The sequence below is a fragment of the Pleuronectes platessa genome, chromosome 17 (genome assembly GCF_947347685.1).
Source record: "Pleuronectes platessa chromosome 17, fPlePla1.1, whole genome shotgun sequence".
In the NCBI taxonomy this organism is placed as follows: domain Eukaryota; kingdom Metazoa; phylum Chordata; class Actinopteri; order Pleuronectiformes; family Pleuronectidae; genus Pleuronectes; species Pleuronectes platessa.
In genome coordinates, this window is record NC_070642.1 from 13,327,999 (window position 1) to 13,347,613 (window position 19,615).

A 19,615-nucleotide genomic window follows, 5' to 3' on the forward strand; every position below is an offset into this window, starting at 1 on the left:
CACGCCTTTGGTAAACCTGAAGCTCAAATGACAGTGGTTCAAAATAGGTCCAACACTCTGGATCCTTTAGGTCGAGACAGAACATCTGAAAAGACGCGTGGACGTGTGGAGCACAAACATCGCTGCAGCTCCACAGGCGCTGTTCGGTCCCGTGCGCAGCGGCGGGGGTGGGGTGCGACAGCTCCGGCCTGCATCTTTCCCAGAACCAGCAGGGTCAGCTGAGCCAGCAGGGGGGCTCCTCCATTTGTTTTCACAGGCAGAAGTAGTGACACGGCGCTATTGATACAGGTGTGCCAATGCCGGTTGACTTCAGTGTGTTGGTGTCACTGCAGCAGCACGCTAAATGTTGACATGTGCTCAAAATAAACTATTAATGGAGCCTAATGAAGACATAGAAACTCGCAGGAGTTCATTACTTCTTTATAAATGCCTTTCCCCGCAGGTAATACAAGACAGGCAGGTCTGGACCAATGGAATTCCGTGTTGGGACAAGTGAAAGCCAAGGCGCGTTTCCTATTGGTGGTGTGAGCAAACGTAGGCGGGGCCTAAGCCTGCAGTCTAACCAAAACAAGCTGGATGTCTGCACCGAGACAAGCGTCACCAGAGTCCGGGAGCAGAGCAGGAGTTCGACCGAATGGAGCCACCGACCCCGGCCTGAGCCTCCAGCAGAAACAAGGCAGGGCTGTCAGGTAGGAACCGAGTCTCTCCTGCTTCCTATTTCCACGGTGATCCGGACTTTTAATACAGCGACACACGCGTCATTTGCACGTAAAGTAGTGGACAAGCCCAAACCTGAAAGTCAGTGCTGTGGCCTTTGCTTTTAAAGTCGATGTGTTTTGTCTCCTTCGGTTCAGGGGGTCTGTGGTTTTCGGCCTCCAGGAAATCACCCTGCAACTCTTTTTAAGTTGAGCAGGGGACTTTGAAACATCTGAAAAAGTAGTTCCTCCACTCTGTAGTGGTGAAACAACCAATGAGATGCCACTACAGGTGCAGGACAATGGGTAGACTGTTGGGGTTCGCCCTCCAGAACACATGCAACAACCTAGACTGACTCTCAGGAGAGGGAACCCCAGGGCCACACAGGCAAAACCATTACATTTAATCAAGCCTCGCAGAAAGAACACAGATTAGGAAATTATAATCAACAATGTGGAAGAATGACGGGTTGATTTAAAAAAAAAAATGAAGAAGGAAAATCTAAAATCACATTTGAATTCACAAGATCCGGATTTTTGATTCCACCTGATTGTTTATAAATCAAGATCCCTCGATTATTCGGTGTAATCAACAAATGTGTTGAAAACTATTTCTTGAAGCCACCCCATGATCTGGATCCGCACCAGAATGTAATGGCTTCTTCACCGACCCACACCATTCCCTCCTACCAAGTTTGTAGGGTATCCGTCCAGTAGTTTTTGCGTAATCCTCCTAACCAAAAGAAAAAACAAGCAAACAAATAAACCAGTTTTTTATTTGGATCCGCACACAAAATTACACACACTCATAGATCTATAAATGTTCTGGATTTCCAAGAAAGGTGCATGATTTATTATCATTTGGGGAAATTGGTTAAAATGTTCCAGACCGAAACATTTCCGGATCCTCCCTTTAGTCCGGTTCTGTGCCCGTGGGGAATCTGTTCAGTGGTGTTTGCGTAATCCTGCTGACAATCGAACAAAGCAGCAGACCAACAAGCAAACGATCAGGAGTGGTGGAGGCAATACGCCAAACACGAAAGTATTTCTAAATTCACTCGACGTCTCAGTGTCACAGAACGAGCTGCAAGTAGTGTCCTTTGTGAGCTGGTATTTATGACACTGCTTTCATTTGGAGTCTTGTCTGCAGTCCAGGTCCAGGGCCACCAAAAGGCATCAGTCGGTTTTATGGGCCACCTTTTGCAAGTAGCTGTTTCCTGTGGCGTGTAATTTTAAAAACAACAACCCGGTAAAGGTGAAGCCTGGACTGCCAAGAGGTTCGCTCTATTAATTGTCTTTCACTTTTTTTCCTGCACAAACTGACACATGGAAAAAGCAACAAAAAAAAAATGGTGAACTCTTGGGTGAGAGAAATTAGGCTGGATTGTCTGATTCCAAAATTGAACAGCACACCCTGCCCCCAGGATGTGCTTGTACTCTGAGGTACTAACCAAGCATGTGGCACAAGGTGGCGCTAAAACCTGTTCTATAGGGATCCTTCTGTTTTTTTAATAATCTTATTGAGTGGAGGTTTGCTGTCCAACGAGAGATGGCATCAAATGTGTGGTCAGATTTGAATCTAGTCAACAGGTAAATGCATTTGAATGTTACATTTGTCCATTTGGGACTATTTTCAGGCAAAGATGTTGTGCTTGATTTAAAATAATATTAAGATAAGATGTTGATTTCCACTGTAGACATCCCTGAAAAACTGGAAAATGTCCTCCTTCGAAAATGATGCTCAATCCAACTCGGGTCTCATATGACAAAATGTTTGTTTCTCATTGCAGTTTTTCTGTGTGTGTCTGTTGCAGGCCTACTGTTAGTGGTGGGTGACAATGGACCTCGACACTGAGACCAGGAACATTACCTCATACCTGCCAGGCAGCTCCACCTCTGAGACCCAGAAGCTGGCTCCACCCAGAGACCCAGGTACACACGTACATTTCGTACAGACAGAAAATAACTTTTCAGAGGTGAATACATAGAACTGTATTCTCAATGTAATGGTCAGAGGAGGGAGGCTCTGATTTATCATTTGGATTCAACGGGCACCCCCACTAGAGCTTCTGTAACCCTTGGCTTCCACCACTGAGCTTCCCTAAACTAGTGGGTCTTCTATAAAACGTGATCAACCTGAAGATAAGTTTGTCAAACGCTAATCTTCAGTCTGTTCCAGCAATCTCCTTAACTTGATTTATCTCAGTAAGTTACTGAGTACACTCCCCCCCCCCCCCCCCCCCCCCCCCCCCCCCATCTGGAACTTGGACTGCATGTACTGCATAACGAGTGTTAGTCAGCAAAGTTTATCCAGATATAACTCGGTAAACTTTTCTCCTGACACTTGGATAAGGTGTTTGAATGAGAGATCAATCCACTGAAACAGAAAAACTGAAGTCTCTCGAGCTTTGATTAATGATCCAACCCAAAGCTGTTAATGTTTTTATGGTCGTGTGCTGGTCACTCTGACCTGGGTGGCACAAAGCCAACATTGTGACATTGACTCCTGACCGAGTATCAAGTCATCTGTGTAAAATCATTACTTACTTTGAACCCGTCTTGGAGAAGTGTTTTCCGGATGGTTAGGTTTACGATGTCACCTCACATTAAAACATTGTCCTGTTCACATCTTGCAGACGCCATTGACAGAGGGGACTTTTCTCTCCCACAGTCATAGACGTGCAACTCAGGTTGAGTGGAGACTCTAAATTGCCCGTAGGTGTGAATGTGAGCCGGAAAAAGCCGGAGCACTGTTCAGACCTGGAAGTAATATTGGTCCAGAGAGATTTGATCACAAGCAGACAGCTCAGAAAGGGCCATTGGATTCACTCCAGTTTCATAATGAAACCAATATATATTTTTACATGTGTCCTTATCTCTTTTGGCCATATGTATTATATTTACATTGTCCACCACATCATGCCTTTCTTATGTTATCTCAACCAAATTTGTATAATCCTGTTCATTATGAAGCAAAGTGGATGATTCACTCAATTTATTTTTGCTCCGCTCTCTTTCTCCCTCTATTTGATGTTTCACAGGTTTATATAAGTTTTTTTGTGTCAGGATGTTGGAGGTCACCGACATAATATCAACACGGACCACATAATGATTTATTGGGTCATGTCCTATTGAAAATCACCATTGATTCATCAAGCTTCTCCGTGATCCATTCTCTCCCTTTCTCTCCTTCTCACATCGACAAATGCACACACAGACACACACATTCTGACATATTTGTCTTGTCAGACTGACTTAAAACAACATAATGTTGCATTTAGGTCATATAACCTCTCCCTGTGTTTTCCAGTGTCTCGCCCTGGCAGTTACTTGTACTAATTTAAATTTGTGCAGAACCTCTCTTCGCTAAAGTGAACGCGGAGTGTAAAAGGTTGATAAATGTTGATCTGCTAATGAGAAATACACATTATGCTTGGTACTGTGTTACAGTTTTTCTCCATTGCTTTGGATCATTTCACGAAACAGAAATGACATTCTCAGAGCTCTAAGTGCAAATGGCAAAATAGCCCATATGGTTCAGCACAACTACATAGATCGCCTTCAAAAGGTCATATCTCACCCAAAACAGATAACTCAAGTTTCAAAACTAAATCCTTTTCTCATACAAATAGTCAGTGCCCCCAAAATGAAAAGTCCCTTTGGCATTGTTTAAACACTACAGGTCAAAATGTTTAGATGTTTTGTCAGTATGGCAGTGGACCATAGAAATATCCCTCATGTGCACATTTCAATCTTGGCTCAGTCCTTGAATGGTCACTGAATGGTTACAGTAGATGTTTTCCTTCCAGAATATTATGTGTATCAAACAGAAAAAAGATTAATTCAAGGTTTCACATAAAATATGTTTATTGAACTCATACTGCCATGGAAATTGTTACAGTAATTGCCATACATCGTGCTTACAGTAACAGAAAATGTGTACAGCACAATATACTGTCAAACAATAAGCACATCAAAACTAAAATTTGGCATAGTGAGATATGACCTTTTGAAGGCGATCTATGTAGTTGTGCTGAACCAAATGGGCTATTTTGCCAATTGCACTTAGAGCTCTGAGAATGTCATTTCTGTTTTGTGAAATGAGCCAAAGCAATTGAGAAAAACTGTAAACTTACTGTGTGACTGGTGATCAGATGTGTGAAACTCAACCTTGATTACTAAAGTTCTAGTTGCACCTGAAAATTAAGCCGATGATCCAAGATATCCTTATTACAGTATATACCATGATGTTTTTCATGGTATTATGTGCCTGTACGATTTTGACAGTGGAGTGAACTATTGTGCAGGTGATGATGTAAACAATGAAATTATGCCAACATGTTCTGCAGAGAACAACCACTTGACTGAGAAGCGACAGTCAGTTTTCACCAGCAATATATATTCAATTGGTAATTGGGCTAACTGAAGGCAATTGTACCTAACCGTTTGCAAAGGTGTGCTAAATCATTTGAAATTTGTGCAAGCTGTTGGAAATTGTACTTGTCATTGCAAGGATGTGCTAATACAATTGCAATTTGATTAGAGGAATGAGATATTCCAATCTGTTGTGAACAAGTGCCCAGTGGTTTGGAGGTTTGCACGTGTTGTTTTGAGAATGTCATTTCTGTTTCGTGAAATGACCCAAAGCAATGGAGAAAAACTGTAAGCCAGTGGTTGTACAATGTGGGATCTATCCCAGATTTAGAATTTGTGTGTGGGGACTCACTGTTAGTCAGTTAATGTGCTTTCGCATTTGAGAGAAATGCATAAGTAGTACACAACAGAGTTTATGCAATCAGCTCACCCTGACTCACACCAGTCTGAGTACACTAGAGACTGCTGTGCATGTAAATCCCAGGAGATCAGTAGTTTCACAAATATTAACTCACATTCCCGTGTGTGTATGTGTGGCTACATAATAATTCATTTAGAACAAAAAGGAAAAGGAGTTCCTAACTTGGTTATCAGCACATTGCAGTTTAACACGAGTATTTGAATCTTCGGTCTATCACTGTTTAGTGTTTTAGTATGTTTACATCATAATCTTGAAAGTTTTTCATGTCAGCGTCTATATGATGAGCTCAGCGGTTATCATCCTCTATCTGCCTCACTCTAATGATAATGAATATTAGTTAGTTCACTGTGATACATGCAAGAACACACACACACACACACACACACACACACACACACACACACACACACAATGGTTTGTAAGATTGCCTTAGCCTTCTTCCTGTGAACTTCTGACCTCCGATTCCACACAGTCATCACTTTAAGACAGCTTCATGGTTGAGGGGGGTAAACCTACTTGGGGGGGGGGGAGCTGTGTTCCTGCCAAACGTTATGCCATACACTTCTTTTAATATATATTTGTTAATATTATAATTATTTATTTAAGCAATCTGGCCTTTGACATGGTTCCTCGTCTTTCATCATGCATCACCACTGCACATTGTCTACCTATTTATCTTGTGTTCCTGTTTTTTTTATTCTTTCTACCTCAATATTTTTTATTTTATTGTATTTTATTGTATTCAAATATACCTGCTGCTATGACGACTTAATTTCCCTTCGGAGATGATTAAAGTAATCTATCTATCTATCTATCTATCTATCATGTTGGTGGCATTTGCCAAATCCTCCATTTTCCTGTCCACTCCATTTTTCTTTGACTCTTTTTAACCCAAAGACACATGGGTGCACCAAGCTCAAACATGGCAGTCTTCCATTTCATCCAATGAGATCCTATGATTGATTCCAATTCCACGTGCGGCCTCCCCCCCCCCCCCCCCCCCACCCCCTTTCTGCTGCATGTTATCTCACCCTGATTATCAGCTGCTTTAAAAAGCGACTTGCAGTAAACAAACCCACAGTACGTGTTTGACCAGAAGGAACAATGAATCATCTTGTTGACCCCATACCAGAGAGGTCGTAGGATAGAGGCAGCCGCACGTCAGCATACACGTTAACATGATTGATCTGGAAAGTAACGGGTGTTATTGTTACACGAAATATTAGATTTAAAAGTTTACCTCTAATTACGAAAACCTGCGGTTAAATTTAAGGCGCCAAGGCAAAACATGTCTTTGTCTATGGTGCCTCTAGTAGAAATACAGAACCTTCATGTATTGATGTAAGGGAGTAAAGAGTTCTGATACTAATATATAAAATCTAAAGAAGTAATTGTTCAAATTTTCAAATTCTCTTGACAAATAAATGTTATTGATGCTTAATTTGCCCAATAAAGGTTAAACATTAAGTTTATAATATATAACTCAAAATAAAGAAGAAACGTATATACAACAAAAATATATTGAGCTTTACAATAATAAAGAAAATTATCATAATTTTTTATTTTTATTTAACATAAATGCACATTTTCTTCATTGTTTGTTCTGTCAAATAGAAATGTCCCTTCAAGCAAACGCAAATGTAAATTCTGATATGACACAACAAAAGTCGACATAGTTGTGTTAAACCTTCCAACTGGTTCTGGGGGGACCAGACTGTTCTTTGGTTGGGGTTATACAGGGTGAGATCTGTAATTGTGTCCTCTGACCCTGTGTCTCTGTCCCTGTCTCCAGGCTGCAGCTGGCTGGTGGTGGTAGCAGCTGGAGCCGCTTCTTTGAGCGGCCTGATGCTGGGTTATGAAATGGGCCTGACCTCCGGGGTCCTGCTGCAGCTGCGCGGACTCCTCTCCCTCTCCTGCCGGGAACAGGAACTGCTGGTCAGCTCCCACCTGCTCGGCGCTCTCCTCATCTGCCTGGCCGGAGGTCCTGTGCTCGATCGCTACGGCCGCCGCTGCTCCCTGCTGCTGAGCGCCGCCCTGGTGGTCGCGGGGACCATCGTGGTCATCGCCGTGCCCTCGCTCGTCGCTATCACACTGGGCCGGGTGATCGTCGGCATGGGGACGGCGCTGTCGGGGACGGCGGCGTGTCTGTACATCGCAGAGATCTCTCCCAGTGAGAGGAGGGGTCTGCTGGTGACACTGTACGAGCTGATGCTGGTGGTCGGCGTCATGCTGGGATTCAGCTGCTGCTACGCCTTCGCCACTCTGCCTCATGGCTGGGCGTATACGTTTGGACTAGTGATCCCCCCCGCCCTGCTGCAAATAGGTGCCCTCCTCTTCCTGCCGTGCAGTCCGCGCTTCCTGGTCACTCAGGGCAAAGTGGAGCAGGCCAGGGCGGTGCTGGTCCGAATGAGGGGCGGGCTCAAGGAACACATAGAGACGGAGCTCACAGACATCCAGGTTGGACTAAAAGCCGAGTCAGAACACTGTTTCTGGGAGTTGTTCAGTTCCAAATCCAACCTACGTTCCCGGCTGCTAATGGGTGTGGCTTTAGTTTTCCTCCAGCAGGTCACGGGTCAGCCCAACATCCTCTCCTACGCTTCCCCACTCCTCCGCAGCGTGGGCTTCAACAGTGACGCTGCAGCCACCCTGGCCTCCACAGGGTTCGGAGTGGTCAAAGTAGTGGCCACCATCCCCGCTGTGCTGCTGGTCGACCGGTTGGGACCCAAGAGCTTTTTGTGCGCGGGTGCCATTGCGATGGGAATTTCGCTGGCCGTGCTCGGCACCCTGACGCTGCAAAGCCACACCCACCTCACCAGTCTGTGTAAAAGCCACCCGACACCAAACCTCACACACACCCCGTGGGATTTAAACGGAACCTCGACACAGGACGACATTGAGGTTTTCTCCACTAGCCTCCCCGGCCAGTGGAGCGGCGAGGAGGCGCAGAGGACCAACAGAGAGGAGGATGGGATTGGGGAGCTGAGAGGAGGGAGGACCGAAGTAGAAGTGTCTCCCATGCTGAAGTGGGCATCACTGATCAGTTTGCTGGTGTATGTGGCAGCTTTCTCCATTAGCCTCGGGCCAAGTAAGCACCCATTCGGTTTACTTCCACTGCTATCAGTGCGCACACAGATATCAAACTGGGAATTGGTATCAAACAACGCATTAGAGTTAGACGCCCTCAGGCCTCTTGTGTTGGAAACAAGGTTTGCATGATTAGCTCTTACTACACTGCAGGGGCTATGAAAGGTGCTTTCTTAATGCACCTAGTAACTTGGCAAACTTGTATTACAAGTTGCTAACCTATAGGGAAGTGGCAAGGAAGGGAAGAAAGTAAAGAACCTGAACACACACCCTGATACTACTGATTATATAAGTAATGCTTGTCCTGATGTGCAATGTAAAGGTCACTCCCCACCCCTCCATACCAGCAGTTTGTGCGTAATCCTGCTAATAAACATATGAACGAGATGAAAACATAACCTCCTTGGCGGAGATAATAATAAGGATGATGATAATGTAGAAGTCCAGCCATGATCCACATACATTTATTTACATGTTAACATTCGTCTGCTGAATTTGCACTAACATGTGTTGCTAACTACAAAGCACAACAGTGGCTGTCACACAATGATAACAAAGCTCCAGGTCCCCAGATTATTCACTGTGAAACCCGACTTCACAGCTTCAAACCGTCTCTATGAATCCTCACACAAAGCAAAGCACACATGGTGGTGTAATGGTTCATGTCATTTCTTTTCCAGTGGTGTATGTGGTTCTCAGCGAGATCTTTCCGATGGGACTCAGAGGCAGGGCAGTGTCCGTGGTGTCCGCAGTGAACTGGGCCACCAACCTGCTCATCTCCATGACCTTCCTCACCTTCACTGGTACGTGGGTTGTTATGCCTCAGGGCCGGAGGCATTATGTTTACTGGCTGTCCGTCCGTCCGTCCCATTCCTGCTCTGCGTCTCAAGAATACCTTTTGGGATTTCTTTAAATTTGGTTAAAAAATGATATATTCACTTGGACTTAAGGATGAACCTATTCGATTTTGGTGGTTAACGGTCAACGGTCACAATGACCTCAAAAGCCCATTTGTTTTGCTTTGTGACGGTTATATATTTAAAACTCCTTCCAGGAATCCTTTGACATTTGGCACAAACATTCACTTCGACGCAATGAATAACTATAATTTTGGTAGCAAAAGGTAAAAGGTTAAAGGTCAAAATGGCCTCACAGAGTGTCTGTGTTAGGGAATGTGTTTCAATCTGCTGCAGTTCACTTGGATTCAATGATTAATTTAGTATATTATTGGATGGTTGAAGGTTGAAGGACACAAATGTTTTTTTGGCCTCTTGAATGTAAAATACTTGCCTCACTTGGACTCAGATTCCAGATAAAGTGATTACGTTACAGTGACCTTATATGAATCTGATACAAACTTATGAAATGTGGTTTCATTAGGAGAGGTCTCTACTAAGTACTATTCTTTATAATTTATTTAATTGTGTTAGAGCTGTCATTATTTTTTTCCAATTGAATGCCCAGTGTTTCTGCCTTGGGGTAATTTCAGATGAGTAGAAATTTGAACCATTCAACAGATTTTTTTTTTTGTATTTTCATCTTTCATCCAGGTCAGGCAAATACCTGTGAAACAAAAGTTGAACGTACTAATCACATGTATGACAACTGTCAGTAAAATGCTCTGTTGTCAAGGGTGAACCTCCTGAAAATGTTCCTGCTCCTGGTTGATTAGTCACATCAGTCACACTGTGGATCTGACAATGAGTCATAACACTGTGGGATTTGTGGTTTAAAAAGTTTGTCACTGTTGAAACATGGGATATTTGAAGGTTTTTCAGCCCCAGAGAGCGAAGATGAACGTTTACTAGTCATATTCGTCTTATTTCTTTGTCTTGTGTGTCACAAAAAAGTAGGTTGTAGCAAGCGAAACACACATATATTTGTTTTCACATATGAGATTATGAGCAAAAAGACGTTCACTGTTATTTGTTTCTATTTTTTCCAGAAAAGATCGGTGTTCCCAATGTGATGTTCCTCTACTCCGCCATGAGCTTTGTTCTCCTGGTGTTTGTCATTCTCTGCGTGCCTGAAACCAAAGGTCGCACTCTGGAGGAGATATCTAAGGAACTGGCCAAGAAGTGAGCATCAGCTTTCACGTGACCTCGTTGTCGTTTTCGTGAACTAAGTTTATCTTATCTCGCTCTCCTCCCTCTGCCTTGTCAGGAAGCCATTCCAGGTGAACCTCTTTCAGCAGGTCCAGCCTAAGGAGAGTCTGATCAGCGGCACCACGACGCCAGAGGTGCCATCGAACAACTGAGACCTTTTACCAACTGTGGACCTCAGTCGAGCTGAAGCTTCAAGGAAAACAAACACTTAAGTAGAGCTGTTCAGACATGCACTGCACTCCGGACATTTTCCAGACATTTTCCAGATGGGGTGTACGAGTCTGTTGCTCCGGAACTTTTCAGTTAAATGTCTGGAAAGTGTCAGAGATCCGACGTGAGAATACAGCAGGAAACTGTCCGGACAATCTGCAAGAGATGCAAAACTGGAAGAATCCAAATATCTCAGGATGAAAAAGAAGTGCCATACATGTAGAAGACGCCAGTGTCAACTAGGAAAGAAAAGATTTTAGAGCTTTTAGACAATAAAACTGAAGCAGGTGTAGATGTGCTGTAAATAAAAACATGTGATTTCTCTATTTGAATTTCTACATCACGTCCCGCCTCCTGCATGTTCTACCGAGACGCCAGCCCTCGCCTGATTGTTCCGGACAGTTTCCTGTTGACCTGACGCAAGATTAAATCCTTCTACGTTCTTCCTATGTAGAAAACACCAGAGAATGTCTAGACCCAATTTTCTGGGCATTTTCCAAACTTCAAGTCTGAAAAGAACTGTAAGGTCATATACAGGTAGTAGCTTCAGATAAGGAACATTAATGATGGAGTAAATTACAGAAACAGTACAGTAGGGAATTAAATAATGGAAAAGTAGTTCAGGGTTCAAGTTTGCTTGTTGAGAATCAAGAGATACATTTGCACATGGGATTTTATGAAATAATTACAAAATTGCCAATGGCATTATCTTAATAATAAAAAGTAAGCTGAAGGGATTGAATGTGAGATTATCTAAAATGATTTTTTCTATTCTCTATTCCATTTGAATGTACTTGAATGCAGAAAGGGATTTTCCACCTTAGGCTCAAACCAGTCACACCATGTATGTACCAGGATGTATAGTGACCTGAAATGACAGAAGTGTGTGTGTGTGTGTGTGTGTGTGTGAGAAGTGCATGTTAGTCTCAGGACAAGCTATGTGTCTCATTTACATTTCATGGGAACAAGATAGTGATAATGAATGAACACAACAGGCTCCACTGGTTTACTGTTGAATCCTCACAAACTAGAAAATGCAATGAAACCATCAGGTTAAATAATTTATTCTGTTGTGTTGTGGTACGAGTTTTTTTTTACTTTTGTCATTGATGCCAAAAGGAAACTTAGTTAATCACCAAGTCTTGCAGCGAGAAAAGAATAATGCACATTTTAATCTGTACTTCTGAATGTAGAGATGTATTTAAGTCTGTCACATTGAAAAAACATATTAAAGAGTATTCTGTTGAGACTGGTGAATACAACCTCTAATAAGGAAAAATAATGATTTAAGGACTTAGGAGAGATTTCTTTTTTTTATTAACCTTTATTAATTTATACAAAATACAAAACTCTGAACAAGTGTCACAAATCCTCAGTTGACACTGGTTCAAAAAGACACCATCCCACATATTTCAAACAACATGTCGAAGATATTTCACAACATCTCTCTCATCACTCGCATTATTATATATATACACGCATGTTACCTCGATGGATGTCAGCACAAGTGTCGGCAGCCATGTTACAACAACGACTGTAGTTTCCACTGAGAAGAATTTCGTTTCACGGTCATTTAGAAGGAGGATATACTATGGAAGGTTTGGCATCAGCATGATAAACACATCCTCTTTAAAACACTGTTAGCAATCAGACACAATGTTGCAGTTTTTAAACCAGACGGATGACATTTCTAACTGCTGTAGAGCTTTGTATGACAGACCAGAGCAGACGCCATCACATTAAAAAGATTTTTTCACGATGACTTTCCATGTTGACCTGTGTCCTGAACCATTCTGGACAATTTCCATAGCTTTTTTTGGAAGTTTTTTTTCTCGGTGCCACTTTATTCCTCGGTAACCACTCCCAAGTTGTGTTCAGCGAGAGCAGGTCTACGGCTCCATAACAAAATATTCGAAACCCTTTAAAAAACTGTTCACAACTTCCAACACTTAGGACATCAATCTTATTCTGTACATTGTCCAAACCTAATCTTAAAAGAACAGTTAAATATTAAAAATGACAGGAAATTAAAATATCGACATGTGTGTGCAATGTGATCCAACGCCACAGTTGTGAAGTAAGAACGCATTAATAGGGAACTGACGACGTAAGAAAATCAGGAAGTGTGCAACAATTAAAATCAGAGATGAAAACACATTTAGAGAAGAATTATGCAGCTTTAAAAAGGACATCCCCCCCACCATCAGTCCGTGGTGATAACTGCCGTTTTCTCTTCATGCATTAACGTGCATAATACAGTGATGTCCTGTATTAGTGTTAACACCTCTTCAAATAAATTGCGGACGGGATTCTTCCTGAAAAAGCATTAAATTGGACGACACATCTTGCTGTGTATAGGGTAAGAGTTGAGACTAAAGCATTTAGAAAAGTTGGTCTTTCTGTGTCCATGCAGAAGAACCCAGAGCAAGTAAAGAGCGAGAGCAAAACACTTCCACCACCCTCCAGTGCGAGTCCGCTTTAGAGGAGACGAGCAGTCTCTGGATTGGAAGACATTTGCATGTCGACTGTTAAAAAGCACAAAAGCCACAGAATCCACAACACTACTGACATTTTTGTGAGAGTTTAAGATTTCAAGTGGGGCTGCTGAGGTTCCGGGTAATTCAATATGACCCGTCGGTTATGTTTAAGACATTTGTGGATGGGCTGTTGCCGTGTAGTCATAAAAATCAAGGAAATAATCTCCACAGATACGGTGCTTCCTCGGTCTTGTCTTCTCTTTCACTTACGTCTCCCGTCTTGTTGGGCATGCAATTCCTTTATTTGCGGAGGGGCTTCTTACACTCAAACAGTAGTGGGTAGACTTCCTCCACAGCCGTGGCCACATTCTGCACATTTGGTCCTGGGGTGGGGATAGGGGGTAGGGTGTGTATAAGAACAGGTTTTGAGCACATTAAAAAGCAGAAAAGTCACATAAAGAAAAAAGAGCCACAGAGGTCTTCCCAGTAGAGGAAGAAACCTCAACAACAGAACTGCCATGGGTTATGTTATGACTAGTAAACTATTTCACTCTAGGGCAAAATTCCACGAGGGATTAAGTTATTTACAAAGTGCTGTTCGGGGCGTAGCAGACTGTAAAAGCTACAACTACATGACATCAATCCTTTAAGCCAGTGAGCCCTCCAGCTGTGTGTCATACCTGTAACTGTGATGCTGCCAGTGGAGAACACTTGAATAGTAGCCTTGATATGTTTGATCCTGTATGTGGCAGCTGGATGGAGCTCTGGTTCATAACTAACGCACAAAAAACACACACACAAACATGGATGAGTAAAGCAAAGACATCGAAAACTCTGGTTACAACATGTCACATATCAGTATTCAATCTGTTGTCATATAAACAAGTGAATATGTGTTTTTTTTACACTAGTGTGTTGATCAGGGCTTTTCATCATCCTTATTATTATTATTATTATCTCCGCCATGGAGGTTATGTTTTCATCTCGTTCATATGTTTATTAGCAGGATTAAGCAAAAACTGCTGGTATGGAGGGGTGGGGAGCTTTCCATCCAGTGGAGAGAAAGCAGGTAACTAGTCCTGCTGAGCTGCTCGCCCTCAACCTGAACCTTTGAGTGTAGTGAATCTTTCCATTCACTACACTCAAAGCAGGAGGAAATTTCTCAGTGACCCAACATAATGCAGAAAAACCCTGCATGACGTGGAAAAACGTACAACTTAGATAAATTATGGTACAGTAGGGAGTTATAATACATTGTAATTCATATCTAAAATGTGATTTGATGTATCAGACATTAGTTTGCTCAAAAGAGATTTTATAATGTAAAATTAAAGTGCAAGGCTGAGGTACAGCGATGTTTCCCTCACATGACAGAGACCTGTTCCTCCTACAACACTGCCTGTTCTACTGTGAGTTTCCAACGCGCCTCTGACACGGCTCTGCTGTGAAAAGCAGAGAGTAAATAAAGATAACTGGACTTAAACGAGTTGACAGCTGTTTGGCTGGGATCTGGCTTCCTGCTCTCACCACTAGAGGTCAACCTATACAAGCCAATATGGAAGCACTAGTAGACCTGTACGCCTGAGGGTGTCTGAAATTAATGACAAAGAAGGTTAATTATGAAAGTGAGCGGGTTCTTTGACTTTATTGAATTATAATTCAAGACGCACAGGAGATTCTGAACTGATATCGCAGTGCATTAAATTCAATTTTAAGATTTCTTAGCACTTAAACATCAGGATAATAAGAATAAAAATGTTGATGAAGATAATAGTGACTACTTTGATTTCTATCATATAAGGGTGGTGGTGATGTGAAGGGACTGTATTACCTGGCAATGGGGCGGTTGTTCTTCGTAAAGTCTATGAGCTGGACTGAAAAGGGCATGGAGCAAACTGCCAGCACGTTCACGACTTTGAAGGCCGAAAACCTCACCTGAACACACAAAACACACACTGTGACACTCAATATGGATACACACTTTATAGCCTTAAAATGAAAAAAGGATCTTTTCTATCATTCTTCAAGATTTCTTAAGATTAGCCTTAAGAAGTGAATTACTGAATAAAGCTTCAACTAAAGCAAATGCAAATCTCAGAGAGCAGCCGTTTGCATTGTAGAGCAAGCTGTAGGTTGCCTTGGTCACAAGCTTGTTTTCTAAACAGCGAGTCATGAGACTTGACTGGATTTAAGCAAATGAGAGTTTAAACAAAACAAAGAGCTTTACAGAGTTCAATGAAGCTAAAATGGGATTTTGTTCTTCATAAAAATATATATATATATATCAGTGATTCCCTCGTAAAACTGCTGATCTCGAAAATCCTAATGTAAATAAATATTTAGAAATCAATGTAATGTATATCCTTAATAACAGATTGTGGTACTTGTTTAGATTTTTGTGAATTTTAATAAACAATTATAAATATATTCACAATTATTCTTTCAGACTGTTGCCATTTAACTCTTGCACTGCAATACCTCAAAAGTGATTTTAATAAACTCTGTATCAGCTTTAATAAGTTAAAATAATTGTCTAGTTAGCATCGTATTGATGCTTCTGCACATATATAAACGTTAGAACTATTTTAATGCCGTTAACAAAGAGCGATGTGATCATCCTCACCTTGAAGCCTAGTTTCTGGATACAGCGCGCTAACCTGCGAGCACCACGTTTCGCATCATCCTCACTGACCGAAAGAGGAGAACAGGAGTGAGAATCAACATTCAGAATTGTAAACATAATGTATATAGTTCAACAAGCAAGAAATGAAACAAACAAACAGCAAGTTGCAACATTTAGAATATTTTTCGGTTCAGCACATTGGCAAACAAAACCATGACTGCGCTAATATGGAGTGGCTGATTTACAGTAGATGTAATCACTGGCTCTAATATCAGCACTGCATCTATGTTAAGGCGAATGATAGTGTCATTGCATTATTGGCAGTTGATTGGGGATCTTATGAGTCAATTCAGTCAACATTAAATGGTAAATAGATTGTATTTATTAAGTACTTCTCCTGTCTCATCACTAACTCAAAGTGCTGTGTGGCATAAATTCAAGTACACATTCCTACAGTGCTGAGTTGAGATTCAGTATCGTGTCCAAGGAAGGACTGGACATTTGAGCGACTACTCTAACTCCTGTGCCAATACAGCTGTTAACTGCACCAACAATACAAGTCAAGAGAGCCATGGCCAACACTTCTCAGGTCAGAGAGAATTGGCAAACCTCTGGCAACCATTGCATTTTCTGTGGTAGGTGTTACCTTGTTGCTCCAGTGCAGATGCATTTCCCTGACGACCAAATCGAGGCTGTTATCTTGGGCTTACGAAGCTTCATCAGGACTTTCTGAAAATAGTAAGACAGGGTACATTTTTCGATTATAAAGCTGAGCAAAAAATATTTGATAATACAGTGCAGTTGTAAACATTGAAATATATTACATTTCTCTAGTTTTTTTTACAGGAACAATCTCTCCACTGCAGCATTCAGCTTCCTTACCCCACATTCTGGCTTATAGATGACATTGACTCCCTCTAAGGCAATGGTGCGTAAGTTGAGGTGACACCTGGTCTTGAAGGTCGCCACCACATTAGTGATAATGATATCAAGTGCGTCATCATTGCCGGAATCCATGTGGAAGTTGTGTGGTGCAGCCAAGATACCATAGGGGGCTTTCTCCTCATGCATCCATCAGCAACACCACCATAACCACCATTTCATGGACGGTCGGACAGGGAGACAAGACTGGCTGTAAAAAGGAAAGGGCCCATGCTTGATTAGAATTTTAGGGATTTAAAAAGAATCAACTTGACAGCTTTAGACAAACTTTTTTCAAATCAGTATTTTTAAACACTCACTGTGAATACATAAGCGATTAAGTTAGTAATGGGTATAGTTTATTAAATATAGCACCAAAGTCACAACGTGCTCTACATGAATTAAATAGGTGGCTCTGGTTGTTTGTCCAACCAGAAAGTCGGTGGGTTGATCGCTAAATACATTTTATTTAATGTAAATAACACCAGAATTTAGTAATGCACAATAAACACATGCAATAACAGTGAAACAGTGTTTAGGCCAGAAACTTTGAAAGCATGATAACATTGTTTTTTTATCGGGTACTTGGGACAACCAGTAAGCCCTGGTCAAAGGACCTGAGTGACATTCTCTGATTGTATGGATGAAGCAGGGGCCTGACCATGTGGAGCTCTATGTGGGAAAACATGTAACTTAAAATGTCATGTGAATTTGATGGGAAGCCAATGTAAGGACGATCAGATGAGTGTGATAAGACCTGGGGGACCTAGTCAGTCTATCAGCAGCCGCTCTAATGTAGCCCAGTACCTATTTTAATAATATATTTATCATATAAAAAAATCCTTTGAAGAAGGAATTGCACATGCACAGCACACAGATACAGTCCCTGTGTGAGAGCAGCTGTACTTACAGTAAACCTGCATCAAAGTATACAAACTCTGGGACGGGTCTTGCAGCACCAGCTGATCTGGCTCTCCACCTCTGTGGCTCTCCTTTACTGGAGGTTTCGGGAAGTGTGGCTCAAAACACGGATCACGCGTGCATCTGAAAGACACATACGAGCAATTGCTTCAAACATTTCACAGAAACACCTTTTATATAACCCTCTATAATGCAAGTCTTTACATTATTGGATATGTTAGCCACTCCTGGGGCTGTGCTGTACTGCTTAGCAACGCATCTGATGTATGTGTTTGGGGAAATGATGCTAGCTAACGTTGCCCGGCGTCTGCGAGTCATTTACCACAAACTCATTTAGCACAACACAGTCAACTTCCTTTCTGTGTTTGTGTCCGATTCGGGGACAACAAGCGGCTGCGAGGGGAACAACCAATAAACAACGACACAACACTGCTGCTGTTGTGAAGACAGGCTACCCGCTAGCTAGCAACAAAGAAAAGTGCCCCAGCAATAATGAACGAAAAGTTGTTAGCTTCGCTAGCTTAGCAGGCTAGCAGTCTACCGTCGCACCGAGGGCGAGCTAGTTCCGCTGTTGCCCGCTGGTCGTGCGTGTTTCCCCGGGTGTGTGCGTGTGAAATGTTATCTCTACAGGGTTCGCTACCTCTTCAGCTCATCGTAGTGAAACCAAAACAAAAAAACTAACCAGTTAACGGTGAATCTTTGTAGACAAACCTCTTCCTCCTCACACAGAGCTCACAGCCGGCGAACTTCCGCTTTCAGCTTTCAAAATAAAGCCGGGTGACCTGGTGAACTTCAGGCTGACGACAACTTCCGGGCACAACTTTCAAAATACAACTACGCGAACAGAATATATCAGAACACGTGCGCTGCTCAGATGGATGCAACACAAGAGAACAACAACAACACATACATAAACTACAGATAGCGTCATATCGTGATACATATAGAGTATAGAAAACAAAAAACACATCAGCCAAAAGATGCAGGATTTAAGATGTTTTGAGAATACATCAGAGATTTGTAAAAAATATAAATAAAGCAATACATGTCCAATGATTTCATGATAAAGTATTATCCTGCAATGAATCCGTTACAGCTTAGAGATAGCAACGATTAAATGCTTGTAAAGATTGCCGTATTTTGGACTCTCGCCAAATCAAAAAAAATAAAATCTTGTGCCGGCCAAAACCCACATGGAAGAACAGTTCTTATGTAAACGTTCAATGTGGCTTGTTAGAACTATTTCTAAATGCATTTTAGACAAATTGTATCAATGCAGGACTTAAACTGAAGGGGAGGTAAAGTTTCCCTTCTCTCAATATGACAACATTCAATTAACTGCATTAAATCCATAAAGGTATTAAATCAGGTGGTAAAAGTAACCATAAATTCCCAGTATCCACTGTAGGGCTGGATACTTATGGAGTCTCATCTCACCACTAGTTATGGGGTTTACTGTACATTTTTTCTATTTGATTAGTCTTCAATTTACTTAATCTTATATACAAGGTGATCCAGAACATGATTGATACATGATGAAGTTGCCTACCCAGAAGGCCTTGCACAACAACAAGTAAGGCTTAGTATCCTGTGCTGCCATGTGAACAATTGGGGAAGTCAAGGTGGAAGTAAAATGTTCAACATTATTTGAACAGGCTTTTAACTCAATGTTAACAATAAACTATGAGTTGTTAAAAACTAAAGTCCAAGGGAGGGTTAAAGTGTTCGTTGACATTTAACCAAACCCTGTTGTCCACAAATTTTTCTTTGCCGTCGTCTCTGCC

General features: G+C 41.9%; 2 protein-coding genes across 7 annotated transcripts; one reads left to right on the top strand and one right to left on the bottom strand.

The window, feature by feature from the left end:
* The first annotated feature begins 585 nt into the window (after positions 1-585).
* Positions 586-12,136, top strand: slc2a12 (solute carrier family 2 member 12). Of its 2 annotated transcripts, none has more exons than XM_053445164.1 (6): positions 586-689; positions 2,510-2,627; positions 7,283-8,575; positions 9,255-9,377; positions 10,520-10,652; positions 10,738-12,136. In XM_053445164.1, exons 2-6 carry the CDS (start codon positions 2,534-2,536, stop codon positions 10,829-10,831), a joined length of 1,737 nt encoding a protein of 578 aa, XP_053301139.1. In that variant the 5' UTR covers positions 586-689; positions 2,510-2,533; the 3' UTR covers positions 10,832-12,136. The 2 variants fall into 2 exon arrangements, with proteins under 2 accessions (XP_053301139.1, XP_053301140.1); XM_053445165.1 differs by lacking the exon at positions 586-689 and adding an exon at positions 1,518-1,972.
* Positions 11,894-18,628, bottom strand: tbpl1 (TBP-like 1). 5 transcript variants are annotated; one of them, XM_053445170.1, is made up of 8 exons: positions 18,543-18,628; positions 17,821-17,954; positions 16,872-17,121; positions 16,636-16,718; positions 15,990-16,053; positions 15,198-15,301; positions 14,047-14,141; positions 11,894-13,749 (listed from the first exon to the last, which is right to left on the bottom strand). In XM_053445170.1, the coding sequence occupies exons 3-8, from the start codon at positions 17,058-17,060 to the stop codon at positions 13,667-13,669; spliced, it is 618 nt and encodes a 205-aa protein (XP_053301145.1). In that variant the 5' UTR covers positions 17,061-17,121; positions 17,821-17,954; positions 18,543-18,628; the 3' UTR covers positions 11,894-13,666. The 5 variants fall into 5 exon arrangements, with proteins under 5 accessions (XP_053301145.1, XP_053301142.1, XP_053301143.1 ...); XM_053445167.1 differs by having other exon boundaries at positions 18,514-18,608; XM_053445168.1 differs by having other exon boundaries at positions 18,472-18,562.
* Between the last annotated feature and the right edge of the window lie 987 nt (positions 18,629-19,615).